This window comes from Urocitellus parryii, chromosome 2, assembly GCF_045843805.1.
Source record: "Urocitellus parryii isolate mUroPar1 chromosome 2, mUroPar1.hap1, whole genome shotgun sequence".
NCBI classification, from domain to species: Eukaryota; Metazoa; Chordata; class Mammalia; order Rodentia; family Sciuridae; genus Urocitellus; species Urocitellus parryii.
The window spans coordinates 79145327-79169636 of NC_135532.1; the positions used below are offsets into that span (position 1 = coordinate 79145327).

The following is a 24310-nucleotide window of genomic DNA, read 5'->3' on the forward strand; positions in this document are numbered from 1 at the left end:
GTTTCTGATATAAGAACTATAAATAAGTATTGCTACAGTAACTGATTGTAGTAACTGATGACTGGAAAAGGATAAGAAGGATTATTTATTTGTTTGTTTTGGTACCAGGGATTGAACACTGAGCCGCATCCCCAGCCCTATTTTTTGTATTTTATTTAGAGACATGGTCTCACTGAGTTGCTTAGCCCCACGCTTTCACTGAGGCTGGCTTTGAACTCATGTTCCTCCTGCCTCAGCCTCCCTAGCTGCTGGGATTACAGGCGTGCACCACCAAACCCAGCTGAATTATTTCTAAATTTATATTCTTCTATGTTAATTAAATTGTTAGTAAGCTATATTTTTCATTTTGAATAATGGGCAATATTATAGAAAAAGAAACTTGAAAATACAGGTAAGCAAAAGAAGTTAATCACTAAAAAATATTGTTCAACATTTTTGGTATATGTACTAGTAAGATGCATCTTTATTTTTTTTCAGTTGTAGACAGAAAAAATACCTTTATTTTTATGTGGTGCTGAGGATTGAACCCAGTGCCTCACATGTGCTACGCAAGTTCTCTACCACTGCCCATCATCTTTTGTTGTTTTAAGAATTATAGAATTAGACTATAAACAGTCTAGAAAGCCTGCTTTTCTCACTTACAAAATATATCATGACTATTTAACTTTTTAAATAGATGCTTATTATTCAAGTACATGGATAACTAATGTCCAAATACTCAGTTTATTCCAATTATTTCAATTTATGAAGTACTTTATAGAGGGCTAGGATTGCGGTAGAGCACTCACCTAGCACATGCGAGACCATGGGTTTGATCCTCAGCACCATATATAAATAAATAAGATAAAGGTATTGTGTCCAACTACAACTAAAAAATAAATATTTTTTAAAAAGTACTTTTATAGATACCTTTATTTTATTATTTATAAAATTCAGACACAAAGATTGTTTTTTGTTTTGGGAGGTTTTGTTTTTTGGGGTTTTTTGTTTTGTTTTGTTTTTTGTTTTTTGCAGTGTTGGTATCAAACCCAGGGCCTCAAACATACTTTCATCAACTGCACTGAGCTACATAAACATTAGTTTTCTACATATAAATAAAACTTTATTTTAATTATAAAATAACCAGAAATTAAGTTTATTTTCTTAATGGCTGAATTTTGTTTGGCACAGGCAATTAAATGTAAACTGGCACGTATTGAGCCATGTAAAAAGATGACGCAGTGGTCCAAAAAAGCTAAAGAAAAATTTGAAGAAAAGGCTCAAGATAAATTTATGACATGTTCAGTTATTAGTAAGTTATTTCCATTTTTATTTACTATATAATCATAAATTATTTTAAATAAGATTAACATTACATAACTTTTGTCATATCTTAGGGTAAATTCATTGTGCTGTGAGGAGGAGGAGTAGTAGTGAGAAGTAACATTGAGACTGTATAATGAGATTATATTTTCTGCATGCTTTAGAGTCTAAAATTGGCCCTTGAGGTAAAAATTACCACTGAAGACCAAGTCACTTTTCTGATGAGTGTGGTGGTGCATACCTGTAGTCTCAGCTACTTGGAGGGTTGAAGCAGGAGTATCACTTGAGCCTAGTAGTTCAAGGCCTGCCTGGGAAACATAGTAAGACCTCATCTTAAAAAACAAGACACCCTTGACATGACCCCTTCAAAGCCCCAAAGCTATTAGTCCACTATTTTATAACATTAGTTCTGGCAGAATCTGATCCTGAATTTATATGAGATATAGTCTTTATCTCTTTTGCAGTAAATATTTGTACATTCTATTTCAAGGTAGTAATATCAGTGGGCTTCTGCCTCATACTCCATTGGTAGGTATTAACTGAGTATGAAGTTTGTGTACTATGTAGCTTTTCTCAGACTGAGGAACTTTGAATTCTGAAACAATCTAGCCCCAAGAGTTTTGAACGGGAGTATTGGGGATGTGTTTTGATATATTCCAAAACTACAATAAACACTATTTCAATGAGTCCTTATAGGGGATACACAAGACTATATTTACTTAGGATTGATTATAGCACTTTTAAGTTTTATTACACCTGCTTTTCATTTTTATCACACTGCCATTAAATGATCCCTCCATTATAAGATGATTAGCCTGTTCTAGTGAGAAAATTGAAGCTCAAAAATGAACTGCGAAAGTTTATATAACTTATAAATGATGGAGTTTCTCTGATAATTTATTCACTGTATTAATTCAAGAAATTGTTTAGAATAAATAGTTGAGTTTAAGAGGAATATGATTATAGAAATTGCATCCTTAGTCTATAGGATTTTTATATCTGGCTTCTCTGAAATGAACAAACTAAAAGGCCTGCTAGTCCTTCAGCAGCCTCCACTCATTTTGAGCCGGATAACTTTCCAACTTTCTTTTGACATTGTGTTCTATTGGTTTTTAGCTCCCTCCTTGAGAATCTTCCCATGGATAATACATCAAAACATAGTATTCGTTCTGGATTCCTCTTGTTTACTTATTTGGTATGCCAATTACATCTAGCACTAGTTGTAACATAATTATTAATCTAGGTAATCTGATTTAAGGAGTGTCTTTCCCCATTCACCTGCACAATGATAAGATTGGGACTTTGAACGTATCTAATAAAGTAAATTACCACAGATGAAAATGGGATATATATATATATATCCCATATATATATATCCCATTTTCATCTGTGGTAATATATATATATATATATATATATATATATATATCATCACTTTCTAAGGAAAGGGACATTCAAATTAAATTTGGAGGAAAGCAGGGAAGATGGTAAAGGTACAGAACACAGAGAAAGTTGCCCCTATTGGAACAAAGAACTTCATGAATGAGAAGTATGAAACCAAAAAACTAAAGGTAAATAAGAGATAGAAAGTAAAAGGATCAAAGTTTACTTTGCATTGCTTAGCCTTTTGTTTCTAGGTAACTCATCTGGGCCACTGAAAAGTAGCCAGGATTGTTTTTCTCAGTTCTTGAAACAATTTTTCTATTATGTATGTACTCTTATGTAATATAGGATATTATTGCTGATATGGGTTTTTTTAGACTTTGTTTTTATACTAGGGATTGAATGCAGGGGCACTGTACCACTGCACTACATCTCTTTTGTTTTCTATTTTGAGACAAGGTCTTGCTTAGTTGTTAAGGATTTTACTGAGTTGCTGAGAGTGTCCTCAAACTTGCAATCCTCCTGCTTCAGCCTTCCCAGTAACTAAGATTACAGGCATGTGCCCCCATGCCCAGCAATGATTGTCTTTTTTTGGAATCATCATTCTGACCAGCCTCTACTAGCTACTATTGTATAAAAACTGTAGACATACATTGATCTCGGTGCATATTTTAGAAATGTGTGTTTCCTAAATAAATTCCTCTTTATCAAGTTCCCTTTTCTGTGACCATAAATAAAGAAAATAGGCATATAAGATATAAATTATACCCTCAGTTCCTACTGTAGTTTAAGAATCAGATCGATCAAGTAATAAATTTTAGTTTTCTAAAAGAAAAATTAAATGGTTTGTCCTAATACATGAAGAGATAAGAAAAATATTCCAGTTAATTGAGAGTTCTAGATTGAGTTTTTGTCATTTTAAACTTTGTACCATACTTATAAAAGCTATAAACCTTAGGTGTGGTAGTGCAGGCCTATAATTCCAGGTATTTATCAAGAAGCTGAGGCAGGAAGATCACCTGGTCAACACAATAAGACTCAAAACAAAGAAAGAAAAAAAAGCTGTAAACCTTCACAAATAATGACTCACTGGCCTGAGTTAAATTTCATTCACTTGTGTGCTTTTGGAACTTGATTGAATTACACAAAACAGTATAAATATACTGAATATTTCTGTTGAGTAAATATTAATTTGTGTTATTCGGAATCCAAAAGGGTTAAGCTTATTTGGTTTTGTTATAGAATCAGTGGCATACAATAACCTAAAATAGAATTTTTACTAATTTATATATGCTCCAGGTAACATTGACAATTCATTATGACTGCAAAATACTACTATAATTTCTAGACAGAGGCTGTGACATATTCAGCAAGAAATCTCATGTATGCCAAAAAAAGAAAGAAATTGTTTCCAGTTAAAAAAATTCTCATTTAGTCTATTTTGCAATATATTTCTTTCTTTCCCCAAACTAGTTTTTGTGTTTTTACAGAAATTTTAGAAGATAATGTGCTCTTAGTTGAGCTTTTTGATTCTTTTGCTGCTCCTGGAATGACTCCTACTAGTATTAATGACCAGCTTGTGAAAGAAGGCTTAGCATCTTATGAAGTAGGGTAAGTACACAGGTAAACTTTTACTGTTAGTTTATATGTAAAATTTCAAACACAAGAAGGGAAACTGGAATTTCCTGTTCCTACATCAGAAAAAAATAGTGGGAAAATAAGTGAGTTGTTAGTCTAAGGAAGTAGAATGACTTTTTACCCTCATTCCTAAGGAACTTTAAACCCCAAAGAAAAGCTTCTCAAGATCAAAGTTGTTTCTTAGAAAAAGAGACTGGCATTTTATTTCTAAATGGAATGTCTGCTTAGGCAGCCCCCTTTACCTATTTTAGAAAGGGAATTGGGAAAAGATACGGCAAAATAGAGAAAAAGCATTGTGGTATTCCCATTTGGAGAAACGTGAATTTTCCTAGGTTTAGGTTTAAAGTAACTAAGCTTAAACCATTTTGTTCATAACCATCAAAGACTAACCAGTGGTATAGGTGACTCAAGAAGCAGAAGAACAGAGTACTGGTAAGGTTGAATATAAAGGTTTGGCAGTCAAGACCAAGAATTCTTCCACAACAGAAACTTTTGCAAAAGGAATGGACTCTGCAGAGTCTTCTAAAGAATTTCCATATGTAGCCCTTAAGAAACCCAATATTTTGATATCACCCACACATAATTTCTATTGGCATAACAAGGACACCTAACAGAGACCTGCTATGACTCCTGTTAGTATTATGATCTGTGGTCTTGCTCTCCCTACCTACCTTAACGCTGGAGGAACTAGAAGCAGAAGAAGAAAGGCCTGTCCTTTTAGCAATCTAATTGCAAGTGAAGGAGGAAAAGAAAGGAGAGTAAACGTTTAAACTGTATTGAACTAAGTTTTTTTTCTTTTTGAAGTCAGAATTATTAAGGCATAGTAGTAAAGGTATGTAGTAAAATGTCACTGTTAGGTACGCAGTTAAATAATTTTGACCAACATATAGAGTCATATAAATGTTATCCCAGTCAAGATACAGAATGTCACTGGGTGCAGTGGTGCATGCCTGTAATCCCAGTGACTTGGGAGTCTGAAGTAGGAGGATTGTCAATTTGAGACTAACCTTGGCAACATAATAAGGCCCTAAGCAACTTAGTGAGATCCTATCCCCAAAATATAGAAAGTGCTAGGGATGTAGTTGAAGCACCCTGGGTTTAATCCCCAGGACCAAAAAAGAAAGAATTAAAGACACAGAATGTCACATGTTCCCTTATGCCCCCTGTAGTCAGTCCCCTTCCTCTATAGTAACCTTTAGCAACCACCTAATTTCTGTCTCTATAATTCTGACTTTCCGCAACTTCATTAAACAGAATAATATAGTATATTGCCTTTTGTGTCTGGCTTCTTTCATTTAGCATAACATTTTTGAGATTCTTCCATGCTGTTGCATATGCATATATATATTGCATATACCAGTAGTTTGTTTCTTTTTATTGCTAACTAGTATTCCATTATACAGATGCACCAGATTTATTCATTTACCAACTAATGAGCTTTTAGATTATTTCTAGTTTGGGGCAGTTCCACAAATGAAGCTACTATAAACATTTGGGCACAGGTCTTTGTGTCAACATATGTATTATTTTCTTTTGGACTGCTGGTTGTAAGATAAGTGTAGTTTTAACTTTGTAACACCAGCCAAATGATGGTTTATGATGTTTATGCTCAGAAAATATATATAAAAAATCAGAATAATTGTTACATGCTGTTAGTCATATAGTTTGAAACACATAAAAGCTATTGATTGAATTAGATTTTTATGGAAGTCCTATTATCAAGGGACTTGTTTTTAATTCTTTATATTATTTAAGTTATGAAGTTATTAAAGATTGGTAATAACTTCCTAATGAAAAATGGTAGGGGAATTGTTCTTAAATGCTTTCTGTGAGTACAAACACACTCCTGCACACTAGTGGGTCAAAGTAGAAATCAAAAAGGAAATTAAAAAAATATCCTGAGACAAATGAAAATGGAAACACAACATACTAAAACTTATAAAACAAAGCAAAAACAGTTCTAAGAGGGAAGTTTCGGAAAATCTCAGAACAACTTAACTGTTCACCTCAGTGAACCTGAAAAAGAACAAACTAAGCCCCAAATCAGCAGAAATAATAACAATTAGAGCAGAAATAAATGAAAAGAGACTAGAAAAACAGTAGAAAAAAAGCAGTTGCTATTATTAGGATGTTTAATGTCTCTAAAAGTCCAATTTGTTAAAGGTTTCGGTCCCCAAGGTGGCACTGTTGAGAGATGCTGTGGAAATTTAGAAGGTGGTGCCTTGTGGGAAGTTAAAAGGTCATTGGGGTATGCCCTTGAAGAGGATTATGAGACTCTAACCCCTTCCTATCTCTTTTTTGCTTCTTGACTATGAAATGAATGGTTTTACTCTATCATATACTCCTGCCATCATGTACTGCTTTGCCACAGGCCCAAAGCACTGTGACCAGTCAGGTACTACTGAAACATTCAAGAGAGTGAGCCAAAATAAATCTTTACTCTTTGTAAGTTAATTTGTTCTCAGACATTCCCATATAGTGATAGAAAGCTGACTAAAACAGCAGTGAAACTAAGAAGTGATTTTTTTTTAAAATACAAGCAAAATGAACAAATTTTTATCCAGACTAAACAGACTCACCAAAAAGAAAACTCAATAAAGGAAAGAACATTATAACTGTATCACAGAAATACAAAGGATCATAAAGCAACTTATATGTTATACTTACTATGCCAACAAATTGGATAATCTAGAAGTAGATAAATTCCTAAAACATATAACCTTCCAAGTTTGAATCATGAGGAAAGAGTCCAAAGAGTTCAATAATGAAGAGATCGGATTAGCTTTTTAAAAAAAGTCTCCCATCAAATGAAAGCCCAGAATATTTTGGCTTCATTACTGAATTCTACCGAATATTTAAAGAAGAATTAATGCCAGTCCTTCTCAAATTCTCCTAAAAAAAAATTAAAGGGAACACTTCCAAAATCGTGAAGCCAGCATTATCCTGACACCAGAGCTGGAAAAGAAGAGAACAAGAAAAGAAAATTACAGGCCAGTATCCCTTATGAACGTAGATTATGAATAATCAAAAAGTTAGCCAAGAAAAAATGTGGCATCCAATGTGGAAAGGAAGAGATGCAGATGGTATGAGCTTATATTAGAAAACCTAAGAGACCTTACAAACTATTAGAATTAATAAGTGAATTGATCAAAATAGGAGGATACAAAGTCACAAAATTAGTTTAATTTTTACATCCTGACAGTAAGCAATCTAAAAGGAAAATTAAGAAAACATTTATATTTATACAATAGCACCTATAAGAATGAAGTACTTTAAGAATTAAGAAAGTGAAAGATTTATACAGTGAAAACTAGAAAACATTTTTGAAAGACATTAAAGTAGACAAATGAATGGAAAGACATTCTATATTTATAGATTAGAAGACTTGATATTGTTAAGATGTCATTCCCACCTAAGTAATCAGAAGATTAGTGTTGTTCCCCATCAGAATCCCAATGACATTTTTTACAGAAATAGAAAAACCCATTCTAAAATTCATATGAAATTTCCAGGGGTCCTGAGTAGCCACAACAATCCCGAAATAGGATAACATGGAGTATTTTACACATTGTGATTTCAAAACTTACTATAAACTACTATAATCAAAACAATGTCAAACCAACAGAATGATAGACATACAGACAACAGAGTAGAATCTAGAATCCAGAAACAAACACTGTCATATAGGTAAGTTGATCTTTAACCAAAGTGTCAGGATCATTTAGTAAGGGAAGAACAATTTTTAACAAAAGGTGCTGGGGGAAACATGCACATTCATATTCGAAAGAATGAAGTTGAACCCTCACCTAACACCACATACAAAAACTAACTAAAAATGGATCTGTGGCCTCAATGTAAGACCTAAAACAATAAAAGATAATGTTGGACTAAAAGCTTCATACACTGGATTTGGCAGTGATTTTGTTGATATCAAGTGCCCAACCAGGCAGAGTGGCACATACCTGTAATCCCAGCAACCTGGGAGACTGAGGCAGGGAACTCACCATGTTCAAGACCAGCCTTAGCAATTTAGCAAGGCCCTAAGCAACTTTCAAAGCCCTATTTAAAAAAATAAAAAGTAGTAATTTGTAATGCATTCTGCTGTCATATATAACAAAAATTTTAAATACAAAGAAGTACACAAATTAATAGGATCAGGGACATAACTCAGTGGGAAAGTGTCCCTGAGTTCAGTCCCTAGTACATAAATTTAAAAAAAAGAAAATCAAGTGCATAGGCAGTTTAAAAAACACAAACTAAACTTCATGAAAATGTAAAACTTGTGTACATCTGAAGGTATTCTCTACAGAATATAAAGGCAACCCACAGAATAAGAGAAAACATTTTCAAAGCATATATTGTTAAAGTATTAATATCTAGAATATGTAGAAGACTACTGAATCTCAAATAACAGAACATTCAATACAAAAAGGGGCAAAGGAGTTGAATAGACATTATCTAAAGAAGATATACAATAGGCCAATAAGCACATGAAAAAATATTCAACATCACTAACTATTAGAGAAATGCGTATTAAAACTATTGTAAAATACTACTTCATATCCATTAGAATGGCTACTAGGAAAAAAATGTTAAGGATGTAGAGAAATTGTATCTGTTGGTGATGATGTAAAAAGGTATAGCCACTATGGAAAACAGTATGGCAGTTCCTCAAAAAATTAAAAATAGAATTTCCATTTGATCCAGCATATCTACTTCTGGGTATATACTCAAAAGAATTGAAATCAGAGTTTCAAAGAGATATTTGTACATTCATTTTTATAATCACACTATTTTCATTAGATAAAACATGGAAGTGACCCAGATGTCCTTGTAAATGAATAGATAAGCAAAATGTACTTTGTAATAAAATAGAATATTATTCAGCAATTAAAAAGAGCCAGGAGCTGGGGCTGTAGCTCAGTGGTAGAGCATTTGCCTGACATGTGTGAGGCATTGGGTTTGATCCTCAGCACCACATAAAAATAAATAAATAAGATACTATATGTATTTACAACTAAATAAATAAAAAAAAGAACCAGGTGAATCCCAACAACTCAGGAGGCTGAGGCAGGAGGATCACAAGTTTGAGGCCAGCCTCAGCAATGTAGCAAGACCATGTCTCAAAATAAAAATTAAAACAGATTGGGGATATAGCTCAGTGGTAAAGCTCCCAAGGTTCAATCCTATTACCACAAAAAAGAAAAAAAATTCTGATATACGGTACCATAATGGATGAACCTTCGTTATATTAAAATAAGCCATCACATAAAAGACAAATACTACATGTTGCCATTTATAAGGAATGATTATAGTAGTTTAAGTCTAAGACAGAAATAATGGTGGTTGCCAGTGACTGTGGAGGTAGGAAGAAATGGGAAGTGAGTTAGTGTTTAGTGAGTATAAATAGAGGAGTTTCAGCTTTGCAAGGTAAAAAGAGAGATGGTGGTGATGGATGCAAAACAATACACCTACTTAATGACCTGAAATGTACATTTAAAATGGTTATGATAGTAAATTTTAGGTTTTACGCATTTAGAACAGTTTTAAAAATTGGAAAAATAATTAAATTTTTATTCTTTGGGAAATTTTTCAAAAAAAAAACATTGCTTTGGCCCGTCCCAGGGCACTCATGGTCCAGAAGCTTAAATTCCATTTGAGTAAATCTACCTCTGGTGCTCCAGCAACCCCAAAGAATCCCGGTGCCCTCACAAACCCAGATTTCTGTTATCTGACCTACTGTTTTTACTGTGTCTATTGCCCATGCTCAAATCAAAACAAGAGTTTCCCTTGATGAGTGACTTTCCTGATAGCCTGAGGACTGAGAAGAAAAGAAAAAGAATTTCCACAACCTACTACTATTTCTTCCTTTCAATTGAATTTAGGGGTGCTCAGCCATGGAGCTACATCCCTGGTCCTTTTTGTTTTTTAATTGAGAGTCTTGTAAATTGCTGAAGTTGGCCTTGAATTTGGCAATACTCCTGCCTTAGCCTCCCTACACTTAACCATATCATGCCCACTATCCTTTATAAAATAAAAGTAATGTTCCCTAAATAGTCTGACCCCTGCCTACTACAAATCCCACACCATTTTTTTTACTTACTATATCAAAACTACATGTTTTCTTTCAGTTCCTGGAATACCTAGCTAACTCCTACTTATTTTAAGTCTCAACTGATATATCAGATAATCGGCCCCAACTCTTACACTACATTAGATTTTGTTGGCCCGTGTTCTTGTTCTTTTCCTTTGTAACTCTTGTTTGTATTATATAAAATTTCTTATTCACTTAATTTTTTAGTAACACCATACAGTAGTCCCCCCATCCATGGTTTTGCTTTCCATGGTTTGTTAACCTGTGGTTAACTGCAGTCTGAAAGTATTAAACAGAAACTTTGAGAAATAATATGTTTTAAATAAATGTATTATATTATATTGTTAAAATTCTATTTTGTTATTTAAATTCATAAATTATAATTCAGTATATATTTGGCTTGATACCATCCATTGGGGGCTTGAAACATTTCCACCTAGGATAAGGCATGACAACTATAATCTTCTGAGGATAAGAACCCTATCTATTTTCTTCACTGCCATACCTAGCACTATGCTTGCTGGCTCACAGTACATATTCAATAAATATTAGCTGAATGGAGGAAATAAATCTGTCAATCTGGAGTTCAGAAGACAAACCTGGTTATGTAATTTAAGTGGAGGAGTGCAGCATGTAAATAATCACTTTATGGGAAAGAAAGAGAGGTCCAAAAGAGCTTGAAGCTGAAGTACAACAAGGAACCAAAAGAAAATAATATTTAAAGAAGGGAAAGAGTAGCTAGTGCTGAGAGTTCAAGAAAGAACTAAAAACTATCCATTGGATTTAACAACAAACATTGTTAGTAACCTTGGTGAGTGTAAGCTTATGGTGAAAAAAATTCAATGTTTATTCAGGTAAAAACAACATCTAGTCATCTACAGTTAGTCTAATCTTTTAAACATTACTTCAAAATCTCTTCATTCACTGATTTTGCTTCTTAGTACTTTGATAATAGTAATTATTTTCCAACTTGTATTCTTCGTGGTAAATGGATTGATATATTTTAGTCAAAGATAAATATTCAAGTTGTCAAAGTATGAATTCTTCTGTTCCTTTGGAGTGCAGAATATCAGTGCCAAGCATTGAACTTATAAGCAAAGTTGTTATTTATAACTGTGTGTTTAAAAATAGAAAATTTAATTTTTAGTTTTTGTTTTCTTATTGTACTTACATTAGTGTTGGTTCAGAACATTTTTTAAATTACTAAATTTAGTTATTATTAATATCAAAACTGGAAGTTGCTAAAACTTATTCATCTCTAAGCCTAAGCAAATGCAAACATTCATATTTTGCTATATTCTTTTTGCTGACATTTGTTATTTTTCAGATATACCCTCAAAGATAATTCTAAAAAGCATATAGAAGTATGGGATCCTTCTCCAGAAGAAATTATTTCAAATGAAGTAAACAACTTAAGTCCTATGTCTGTAAAATCTCTACCTAATGAGAATTTCCAGTCACTTTATAATAAGGAATTGCCTGTGCATATCTGTAATGTAATATCTCCTGAGAAGATTTATGTTCAGTGGTTGTTAACAGAAAACTTACTTAATAGGTATACTATTATATGGAAAACATTCTTCCTATACTGTTTCAAAGATAACAGAAGTTTTATCTACTTAATTTTAATTTTTTCCACATTTTTATTGGTGCACTACAGTTGTATTAATGATGGAATTTGTTGTTACATGTTTGTACATGCACACAGTATAACAGTATAATTTGTTTGGTATCATTTTCCAGTACTTGCCAATCTACACCCCTTGGTCCCTTTCCTCTATTGAGCTCCCTTTGATTTTAATGAGATCATCCCCACCACCTCCTTTTTCTTTTTCTTCTCTAGCTTCCACATATAAGAGGAAATAATTGACCATTGATCTTCTGAGTTTGACTTATTTCACTTAACATAATGGTCTCTAGTTCTGTCCATTTTTCTGCAAATGACATGGTTTCATTAAAATAGCAAAATTATTTGAACTAAACTAAACTAAAAATTTTAATAGTATATTTGTTAATTATTTTTACTATATTAGGATTTATTTAACCCACAAATTATTGAGCACCTACTCATGGCAGTGTGCATATAGATGTTGGGGATAACAGTGGTAAAGAATATAGGTCTTTGCTGTCATGGAGCTTAAATTATAACAGAGGGAGAGATGATGAACAAATAAAACTTAGTATTGCAAGTATGTTACAGGTGATAGAGAAAATAAAGCATTTGGGGAGCAAGGTAATTTTTTAAAGGAAAACCTCAAAGATGCATGAAATTCACTTTTGTAATGGGCCTTGAAAGAGGTAGGAGGGAATAACCCCCTAAGAATCTAAGGAAAGTTTATCTCAGGCAAAGGGAAGCGCTAGTTACGTGGCCTGAGGTGGAAATATGCTTGGTATATTTAGGGAAGAACAGTTTGGCTGAAGTGGAATGACCAAGGGGGACAGTAGAAAACATGTTGTCAGAGAAAAAAAAAATGTTTTTAACTTTTGAAAGTCAAACATTTTTAATTCTTATATAGTTTAGAAGAAAAGATGATAACTGCTTATGAAAACAAAGAATGGGAACCTATTAAATGGGAAAATGATATGCACTGTGCTGTTAAGGTCCCAGATAAAAATCAGTGGCGAAGAGGCCAGATCATCAGGATGATCACAGACACACTAGTAGAGGTAAATGCAATTATAAATAAATTGTGAAAATGAATGCGTTTTTGGACTTTTACTGCAGTTATTTAATCCAGTTTTTGTTATGCTTTCAATATTTGCAAAAATGTTTTTGAAATGTTGTCTTTCCATATTAAAATTGCTGTTTTCATAGGTATTGCTGTATGACGTGGGTGTTGAACTAGTAGTGAATATTAACTGTTTAAGAGAACTTCAAGAAAATCTAAAGACAATGGGAAGATTATCTTTGGAATGCTCTCTTGTCGATATAAGGTAGTTTTTAGCTGAATAAATTCATTTTATCCATTGAATGTTACCATTTTAAATATTTCCCCTCAGTTGGTAGGGTGCTTGTCTTGCATGCATAAGGCCCTGGGACCAATCCCCAGCACCACAAAAATAAATAAATAAATATTTCTCTTTTTTGAATGGGTTCTTATCAGTATTAAATTAGTTAACATGTCCTGAAATTTTTATAAAATCTAGCTAACTCAGGTGTCAACAGGAGGAAAGATAACTATTTGGAGCACATAAATTTAGTGACATTAAGGAAATATATTATAGGTGAGTATGAATGGTATCTAGGTAGAAATCAAACTGCTTTGAGGAACAACAAAAGCAAATAGAAATAAATATACTTTGTAAATTTAGAATTGCAAGGAAAGCTAAAAATATATTACCAAAAAAGTAGATTATAGAAGATTCTGGAAAAATGTCATAGTATAATTTTTAAATCTAGAATCCTACAGTACAAGTAGTGCAGCTTGGATAGTAAAACTAAATACTGTGCATACTGATTATCTGAAAAAAAAAAAAAAAGTTGGTGACAAATGACTCCTATGACCTCCCAAATATCAGCAGGTGGGAAATTCTATGCACCAAGACCCTCAGTAATCAGTTTGTTTGGGAGGAGATAGAGGAAAGGCAGACTGGGATTCTGAAGGTTCTGAGAATAGAAATCTGCAAGAGTATTTAATGGGAGCATGCAAGCTAATCTGAGAAGGGAAGTAATACAGAGTGGAATTTATAACTAAAATCAAGAAGTCTATGATGTGTCATAGTTCCCTTTTTTAACTGTATAACTCTTCAGAGTAAACTGACATTTCTTTCCATACCATACACTGAGGAGAAGCTGCTGGGCATAGAGTTTAATTTGAGCAAGACAGCAGCAAAGGAAAGAAAAGTTCCAGATTGAATCACGGAGCAAAGGGACAACATCTCACATTGAACTCCCATTAAGCTTCTGCACATTATAAAAGTTAAAAATATAGTGATCTCAGCTCTTAATACCATTGAATTTTCAGTTTACTAAAGGATAATTCTTTTTTTTTTTTTAGAGAGAGGGAGAGAATTTTAATATTTATTTTTCAGTTTTCGGTGGACACAACATCTTTGTTTGTATGTGGTGCTGAGGATCGAACCTGGGCCGCACGCATGCCAGGCAAGCATGCTACCGCTTGAGCCACATCCCCAGCCCTAAATTCTTTAAAAGAGCCCAAGCATATCAGTCCACTTGTTGACTGTACTAGAATTATCTTGCCTCATATACCCCCAGAGAAGAAGGTATTGCCAGGTGAAACAGATTAGCATTTGCAGCCAAAGCTCCAGCCCTGAACTGGAGGAACAATGTAAGCCCAGTGTCCTTCCTAAGCATTTTTACTTAGAAGGGCTTCCACTCAGTGGCGTTTGCTATTTTTCATTTGAACCTATTTTATGTACACAGGTAATTAATTTTTTTATCTAAATATAGAATTTATAGTTCTTCTTGTCATGTTTCATCTAATTGGTTTTGAAATTCAAATACTGATATTATTCAACACCTAGGTAGTACTCTAATAATGTAAAAATTTGTATTTGTAAATTTGAAAGCATACTTCTGTGTCATAGGTTATAGTCCACTGTGTGTAGGCTAAATCCAACCATATATTTGGCTGATAGCATAGTTTTTAAATTTTGAAATATTTACTTTTTTTAAACCATAGATGTCACATTAAAACTTGAATTTCTGACTTTTGGAAAAAATCACAGTAACTAATCACTGAAGAAATAGTGCTGCCAAAAACAATTGGCCTTCCCTCTGGAAGTTCAAAATAGTCTACAACCTGTATTAAATAAATCTTAGCTCCTATTCACTTTAGAATACTGGATATCATTTTACATATGAGTAGCAGCTCCATCATTAATGAAACCTACTAACATCAATTCCTGTGATTTTTTTTGTGCTACTCAAAATTAACCAAATCACTTAAGACAGCTTATAATTTTGTACTGTATTGAATTTACTCCCTAATTTGAAGCCACTTGCTTACTATTTGGCTAAAAGATGTATATATACATATAAGCACATATATGTGTATAGGTTTTACAGACATTGATATAAATAGGAATAATAAAAATTTGTTCACAAAACTAAAAAAAATAAAGATCCTTTTAGCATTACTATAAAAACTTCAATGAACTCTGTGATATTTATTTTTTTTTATTTTTTATTTTGAAACAAGGTTTCACTATGTTGCTTAGAGTCTCACTAAGTTGCTGAGGCTGGCCTTGAACTTGCAGTCCTCCTGCCTCAGCCTCCCAAGTCACTGGGATCATAGGCATGTCCACTGTACCCATCTGATTTTTTTTAATGAATAAATTATATTGGTTTCCCTTGCCTATGATCTTACCCACAAGGATCTCATGCAAAAACCTCGGATATTAGATAGATACATACATACATACATACATACATATATAGATATATTATAGATATATGTGAAGTATAGTTACTATACATCAGCATTGTCTACATTTATAATGTGCTTTATACATACTGTTTCATTTAGTTCTCACAAAACTGACATGGGAACTATTATTATTCCTATATTATAATTGAAGCAACTGACACCAAGAAATTAAATTACTTGTCCAAAGTTAATCTATAAGTCTAAATTGGTTTAATATGTTTTAAAACCTGATATTTAAAATTGAGATTAGAATAGGGTACCCTAGTGACCCTTTCTGTTCTGATTACTCATGGACCATCATGTTTAATGTTCTTGAAGAGTTTATTAGTAGTAGTTTCTATAGTCCACCTGTTTGAACAGAGTATTTCTTCAATCTTATGAGCACTTCTATTTTATGTATTTACTGGTAGTGGCTATACAATTATATATCTACAAGTTTTTTCAATATCCTGGATTGGAAAACTCGAGACTACATAGTATATAAATCCTATTACTAGTTTTCACTTCTCCCTTATATTAGGTTCAATTAGAATATTATTGAACAGAATTCTAGCAATTTCCTGATTGTACCTAATCTTATAGACAGTTCCTGACATACCTTTTAATAATATCTTATGGACTTGGATAGAATAATGTTATCATTGAGAATTCTAATGATTGTTAACCCTAATCTTAATGTTCACAACATACCTTAAACTATAGATAAGGTGTTAAAGATAAGGAAATTGAATCTTCAAGAGGTTAAATATTTTATTATCCAATTAAAACATCAATTCAATTGTTGAGCTAGAATTATAAACAGGATCTGAATTTAGAACTAAAACTCTGGCCCCACTATGTTTTGCTGCTATTCCAAGAAATATTTTTTCTGTAGTTTTTTTTAACTGTAATAAAATGGCATCACATAAAATTTGCCCTTTTTACCATTTTTAAGTGTACAGTTTTCTGATCTTAAAATTCACATTGCTATATAACTTTTATCACCATCCATCTCCTGAAAATTTTTGTCTTCCCCAAATGAAATTCCACATCCCTAATTTTTTTAAGTATTATAGTAAATACCTTCAGATGTTCAAAAGCTAATATTTATGTGTATCAATAATAAATAATAGAGCTGGGTTGTGGCTCGGTGGTAGAGTACTTGTGAGACACTGGTTTCAATCCCTAGCACCACATAAAAATAAAGGTGTTGTGGGCTGGGGTTATGGCTCAGTGGTAGGGTGCTTGCCTCGCACATGTGAGGCACTGGGCTCGATCCTCAGCACATAAAAATTAATAAATAAATAAAGGTATTGTGTCCATCTACAACTAAAAAATACATTAAAAATAATAATAATAATAATAGGGGCTGGGGTTGTGGCTCAGAGGTAGAGCCTAGCATTCGTGAGGCACTGGGTTTGATCCTCAGCACCACATAAATGTATTGTGTCTGCCTATAACTAAAAAATTAACATTAAAAAATAATAGGAAAATCTTAATAATACACTGATTTTATATATATATATATATATATATATATATATATATATATATCATAATAGAGTTGGCCCTGCATATCTGCAGGTTCTACAACTTCAGATTGAAATGTTATAAAAAAATAGTATCTATACAGAACATGTACAGATTTTTTTCTTTTCATTCCCTAAACAATACAGTCTAACAGCTGCATAACATTTACATTATACATGCTATTTTAAGTCATCTTGAGATGTTTAAAGTAAATATGGGGGTATGTTAGATAATATACCATTTGACATAATGGGCTTGTGCATACTATTCATCTTGCCACTGCCACTTGAGATAGAATTACTGTCAGATTTACTACAAAACACAGAATTGATTTTTAATTAGGGTTTCTAGAACCAGAGGTTAAAAGATGGCGTAAAGAAGTGGAGCTGTGGTCTCTAGGGTTTTGGTTTCTGCAGGAGTCCTGGAATCAACCCCCCATGAATAGCAAGGGGCAGTACTTGGGATTGATTGAACCCAGGGGTGCTTTTATCATTGATCGACATCCCCAGCCCTTAATATTTTTTGAGACAGGATCTTGCTAAATTGCTGAGGCTGGCCACAAACGTGATCCTCCTGCCTAAGCCTACCAATTCAGCAGGCTTAGAGGCATGCACCACTGTTCCTGACAGTGCAATTGTAAATATTAAAACATAACTAATTCTGGGAGTTACTAATAGTTTAAGCTTCTTAGCTCATAACACTGGTTGGTCTTAATAAATTAAGTGTTGGCATACTTACCAACTCCAATTTGATAAAGCCCCATGTCCAGTTGACGGGTGAGTTCACTTTTATAAACCATTTACCATGATAAAACTGACCATGTTATTTACTCAATTCATCAACTAAGTTCAGTTCATTGAAATTCTGGATTTAGAAACTATGTTTAGGATCCTGCCTGATTTACATATAATCTCTTCCTTATTCTTGGGGGTAGTTTTAATTCTGCAAACTAAATTAATGATGATGTTATATACCCTGCTTTTCATTTATTTGCTAAAACTTTATTGAGCATATTTTAGTATACATTATTTTGCCATTTAGTTTTTGTCCAAAATTATGATATTTCTAGTCATTCAAAATTGCATGACTATATCAATTTGAGTAATTTTGTTGAATCAATGTCAACAATTAAAAACTGTGATTAAAAGTAAAATTTTATAAACTGTTGAGGCTCATATTTATGGGTAGTGATTCAAACTGAATTACAGAATACTTCCCAAAGTGGACAGCATAATCATCATTGCAAAGGAATGTTTTTGTTTTTGTTTTATTAAATATTTCCAGAGCACTTTCTGTGTGCCAGAAACTGTGCTAGATGTTAGGGAATATGATGATGGAAGAGTACACCATCCCTGATGTCTCATCTAGTTCACACACCTGAATATTTAATGATGAAGAATATTTAAAATATTATCAACTTTTAGATATCTTCAGTTAAACTGTAGAACCAGGTATACATAAATAAGTTAGCATGTAGCATGGATTCTAAGTAGAGGGATGAACAAAAGGCTATGAAAATAGGGAAAAGAATTGTGAAGAACAAAGCTTAGTATGGATAGTTGCAAGTCAATACAATCTTGAAAGGGCATCTCCTGTGATGGATGTATTCACTCAAAGAACAAATTATTGGAGCTTCAGTGAATCATACAAATATATCTAGGTTCCCTGAAATCAAGAGAGAGTGCAAAGAAAGTAGCTAAGGACAGGCAGAAGATTATATATGAGCTAAATATACTTTAAAAAGTATTGTACTAGCTTAAAATTTAATTTGCTGTAACATGAAATAGCACAAATTTATGAAATATCATGTTGCAAGGTTATGATTAGAGATTCATTTCAATAAATGTTTTAAGTGCAATAACCTAGTAGGCATCATCCTACAATAAATTAAAATGACCCATTTAAAAAAAAAAGAATTGTGAAGATAACATGAATCCATGTTCAAATTTATTTCTCACTACATATTCAGTTGGTTCAAACTATGTGCTTATGTATAATATTTCTTGAATATATCAATATTGTATACTATTTGTTATAAAACAAGTTGTCATTAATTTTTGTTTTAGACCAACTGGTGGGAGTGACAAGTGGACAGCAACAGCTTGTGACTGTCTTTCATTGTACCTCACTGGAGCGATAGCAACCATAACTTTACAGGTGGGTAGTAAGGTTAACAGTTACAATGGATATATATTGATTAATCATTTCATTAATGTTTTCATCAATTTTCTTGAGAAAATGCTTTTTTGGATTTTGTAGTGAACTCTGTTGTCTTATTTCAAGGTACAATGCCTATTTGATAGTAGATATACACAAATGATTATATAAATAAATCAAGATATTTCTAAAGTAATATTAAGTTGATAATTTGCATGATAAAATATAACATGTTTATGCTAGAGCATATTTCTGAAGTCTTCTAATATTTTATTAAAGTGGAAAATCGGGCTTCTAGATAAGTCAAAATTCACTGTAAGTCATAAAATATATATTTTTGCGTATGGAATTGAGAATAAGCACTTATTTTTTCAGAATACTTAAAAATATTCTTTGTATTCCCTACTTTTTTCTAATTTAACTGTTTTGCTGCATTAATTATCAGAATTTTATCATTTTTTCCATGTTAACTTTTTCTGTGTATAATTTTTTGTGGAGTACCAGGGATTGACAGATCACTGAGCCCTATCCCCAGCCCTATTTTGTATTTTATTTAGAGACAGAGTCCGAGCTGCTTAGCACCTTGCTTTTGCTGAGGCTGGCTTTGAACCTGTGATCCTACTGCCTCAGCCTACCAAACTGCTGGAATTACAGAGCTCCTAATTCCCTCATTTTTATAACTTTTTCCTTATGAAACAGAATTTATGGCTTGTAGATATTTTGCTTTCTGTAGGAAAAAAGGCACACCTTGGAAAATAATATTTTAATTCTATAATTGACAAAGAGTTTAGGGGAATATAAAAACATATTAAGTGGTGGTGTCTTTCCCCCTCGTTTGGGTTGGAAAATTTTTTTTTCATTTTGTTTCTCTTTTTTTTTTCGTTTCTTTAGTAATTTTACCTTGGCAGTAAAATTTATATTCCTCATATATTTCATAAAACAAATATCTGTCCCCATTGATCTTTCCCATGCTATTTTTCCTCGATATATTTAGATATCAATATATCTTTACTCAGTTGGGAAACTTCTTTGACTTGCTTAGAGAAATATAGAAGAAATGCCTGAGAAAAGTACACTATTTATCAAAATATTTTTCTTTTGTGTCTTTTATTTACTGTACTCTTAAATCACTACAGGAAAGCAACACAACATGGCCATTACCTGTGAAAATTTTCTGCAGAGATGAAAAAGGAGAGCGTGTCGATGTTTCTAAATATCTGATTAAAAAAGGTTTGGCTTTGAGAGAAAGAAGGTACAGACTTTTTCAAATTTTTGATATCAGTTTGTGATAGATACTTCTTACTTACCTGTGTAAGTTTTTATATAGGTGTGCTTTCAAATATGAATTGCAGGGCTGTGGATGTAACTCAGTAGTAGAGCACTAGCCTAGCATGTGCAAGGGCCTGGGTTCAATCCCTAGTTCAGAAAAATAGAAATCTAAATTGTATCATATTTGCTCTTAAAGATAATTTAAAAATTAATCTCTGAGGAGACAACAATTTCTTCAGAATTATTTATTTCTCTATTCAGGTCAAACAGCTTGCATATGTTCTGGCTTTTGTACTTTCTCTTTTTCTTTGATATTTACATTCTAAACCAAAGGAAAAGGGAACAAAAATATAGTAAGTACCAGATCTGACTGAGCCCCTTGGCATGCGTTGGTTAGACAGAAATCTTTTAGCTTTGTGTTAGAAGTGGTAGTAGGTATATACAGTATATATTTATGTAAAATAGAAACAAATAGCAAAAAAGTAATTGAACAACATTGACATTTTAAAGATCCTTTTGGGTCTAAGTTTGAGGTTTAAGCAACTTTGGGTCGCAGGGAGAAGGACTGGGATATTACTGCAACCCTAGCTTATTCCTTTATCTTCCTTCCAGTTGTGGAAGTAGGTCGAAATTGCAGATATGTTTCAAGCAGCCACTTTTGTGCCATACATGGCACAAAATGTATGTGGTTACCTGATGAAATAGAAAGAGAAAACAAAAAATCAAAAATAAAATGGGGCCTGCAGTAGCTGGCCAGGTGCAGTAGATTCAACCTAAGTTGCCTGAACCCTGGCGCACAGACTCCACATATTTTTTTGGAGGGGGAGCGGAAGGTGTACCAGGGATTGAACTCACGGACACTCAACCACTGAGCCACATCCTCATCCCTATTTTGTATTTTATTTGGAAACAGGGTCTCACTGAGTTGCTCAGTGCCTCACTTTTACTGAGGCTGGCTTTGAACTCACAATCCTCCTATCTCAATCGCCCGAGCCTCTGGGATTATAGGCACGTGCCACTGCATCAGGCTCAGGCTCTATATCTTTAATGTGCTTCTCTTGGGGGTTCGTTCATATACTTTAAGTAACTCCTTGGCAAAAGAAATGAATTGAAATGAAAACTTCTAGACAAGTTAATACTATCAGCATTGTCTGTCACCAATTTTGAGGTTTTTTTTTAATTGTTGTTGTTTGATTATTTTTTACTGCTGTAGCAGCAATGAAACTACTAGCTATCTTAAGACAATGAGAGGGAGAAGTTAGTTGAAGGCATTAAGTAATAACTTTATGAATACTGTTAAAGGAAAAGTACAGGAAACTGGAAGGAACAAAATTTTGACTGCAATTCTACTAAAACACAACCAATGTTAATACTGCTTCCGTGATTTTAGTTTTTTGTATGATAGCATGCTTTTCCTTTAAATGGAAGAGATGTCATGAAGTAAACAAAATTGAAAATAGCATATTGTTACCAATACCTAGTATCTGAGTCATTGTTTTAAGAGATCTGTATTTATATTCTTTTATGTGTGTTCTACTATGGACTAAACTAGAATCAACTTGGAGGTATTATGGATTGATTGATTGATTGATTGGGTACTGGGGATTGAATTTAGGGGCACTCAACCACTGAGCCACATCCCCAACCCTATTTTGTATTTTATTTCGAGACAGGGTCTCACTGAGATGCTTATTTAGCACCTTGTTTCTTTGCTGAGGTTGGCTTTGAACTCCCAATCCACCATTTAGCTCCATTGTACAATACTGAGGATATACTTCTTAGGAGATTTTATGAAAGAATAGTGTGTAAATATCAGATAGTACTTTAAAACATTAAAGTGAAATTATACTGCTTTTTTCCTCATTTATAACTTAAAATAATTTTCACTGTAACTTAAATAATGCTCATTTCCATGTAACAAATTAGACTAGTATACCCTAGACAAGAGCAAATATTTTCTTTAAATGTTAAATATATTTGAAAGATTATTTTTATATTGTTTTCCCCAGATTTTTATACTTGCTCCTGTTTAGATATGTTCTTTTTTGGATGTTACAGAATTAATAAATCAAATAACAGCCATTCATCTGAGAAGTCTCTGCAGATCCCCCTGGGACAAGAAGATTTAATAGTTACCACTAAGTGTATTAAAATTAACTTTGACTCTGAGAAAAAAGCTACTGATTCAATCAGTGAACACAAGGTATCTGAATTTAAGGAGCAGATTTCAGAGCCAAGAGCCATTGGGTGCTATAAACCACCAGTTATTCCTAATATGAAAGTATTTGAGGCAGTAGTCAGCTGCATTGGTGATGATGGAACTATATTCATAATACCTAAATTATCAGGTAAGCTCTTTTATGTTATAAAGGATTCATCAGTAACAGTGGTCCTAGCAGCTCAAGTTCTCCAGTGAGATAGTGACAACCAGAATACATGGTCAAGTAATTAACCTCTTTTTATAGGGCTGTTAGGAGGATTAAATTATTTCATAGAAAATATGGCAAAGTGCTTTTTATGCCTAGCACATAAAAACTTATTTGAGTTTTTTAATTATTATTTTAAAGTAGCAATGTCATGTGTTATAATTAGGGCTATTCTCAGTATAAAAAAGTAATTTAGAATTTCCATTAAGGCAGATTGCACAACGCTTCCAAATACATTAAAATGCATGTATAATTCTTTTTAAATTGACATTTACTGTGTTGATACGAAAATAAAAAATACATCAAGCTCTAAAATCAGAATTTGAGAAGATAACGATGTGCCAACGAAGGTGTTCAAGATGTAAAACCTTGAACTTCTCATCTGATAACTACACAGAGTTCAAGAAAAAGGAAGTAAAGAACAAAGCCCCTTCACTGAAAGTGGGAAATCTAACAGGAAGCTCTCATATAAAGATGGGATCCCAAAGGATTTCTCCCAAGCTTAGTGTTAGGGACAGTGTGCTGAACATATTAACAATGACTATAAGTAGATACCCCCATTTTTTTTGTACTGGGGATTGAATCCCAGGAGCATTTTACCACTGCCCTTTTTACATCCCTATCCCTTTTTATTTTTTTTTTTTAAGACAGGGTCTCACTAAGTTACTGAGGTGAGCCTCAGCTGGGCATGGTGGAGCATGCCTGTCACCCCAAAAGCTTGAGAGGCTGAGGCAAGAGGATCACAAGTTCATAGCCAGCCTCAGCAACTTCGTGAAGCCCAAAACAACTCAGCAAGACCCTGTCTCCAAGTAAAATATAAAAACGGGCTGGGGATATGGCTCAGTGATTAAGCACCCCTCCCTGGTACCAAAAGAAAAAATTAATACCTCACAAATATAGGCATTTATACACAAAGAAGTCCAGCCTGGTTATGAGAATAGGAATAATGAAATTTAATAACAATAAAGGAGTTAGGATGTGATTAAATATTTGACAGAAGACCAGTGGGTTTTTAGAATCATGGTATATCAGGACTGTCACTGAATTTTCCCTCCTTCCATGGTGCCAAAATTTTTGTGCATCTGTAAATGTTTTAGTCAACTTTGCATTTCTGTGACCAAAAGACCTGAGATGAACAGTGT

General features: G+C 33.2%; 1 protein-coding gene across 2 annotated transcripts in view; it reads left to right on the top strand.

Annotated features, from left to right (window-relative positions):
- Rnf17 (ring finger protein 17) overlaps window positions 1-24310 on the top strand; it is a 114624-nt gene that overhangs the window by 67563 nt on the left and 22751 nt on the right. The window contains exons 18-25 of one of the 2 annotated variants that reach the window (XM_077792974.1): window positions 1171-1291; window positions 4176-4296; window positions 11745-11972; window positions 12934-13084; window positions 13233-13351; window positions 19383-19485; window positions 20610-20725; window positions 22801-23090. In XM_077792974.1, the coding sequence (XP_077649100.1) occupies window positions 1171-1291; window positions 4176-4296; window positions 11745-11972; window positions 12934-13084; window positions 13233-13351; window positions 19383-19485; window positions 20610-20725; window positions 22801-23090 (1249 nt within the window). The remainder of the gene's footprint in view (window positions 1-1170; window positions 1292-4175; window positions 4297-11744; window positions 11973-12933; window positions 13085-13232; window positions 13352-19382; window positions 19486-20609; window positions 20726-22800; window positions 23091-24310) is intronic. The other variant, XM_077792981.1, reaches the window with a different exon arrangement.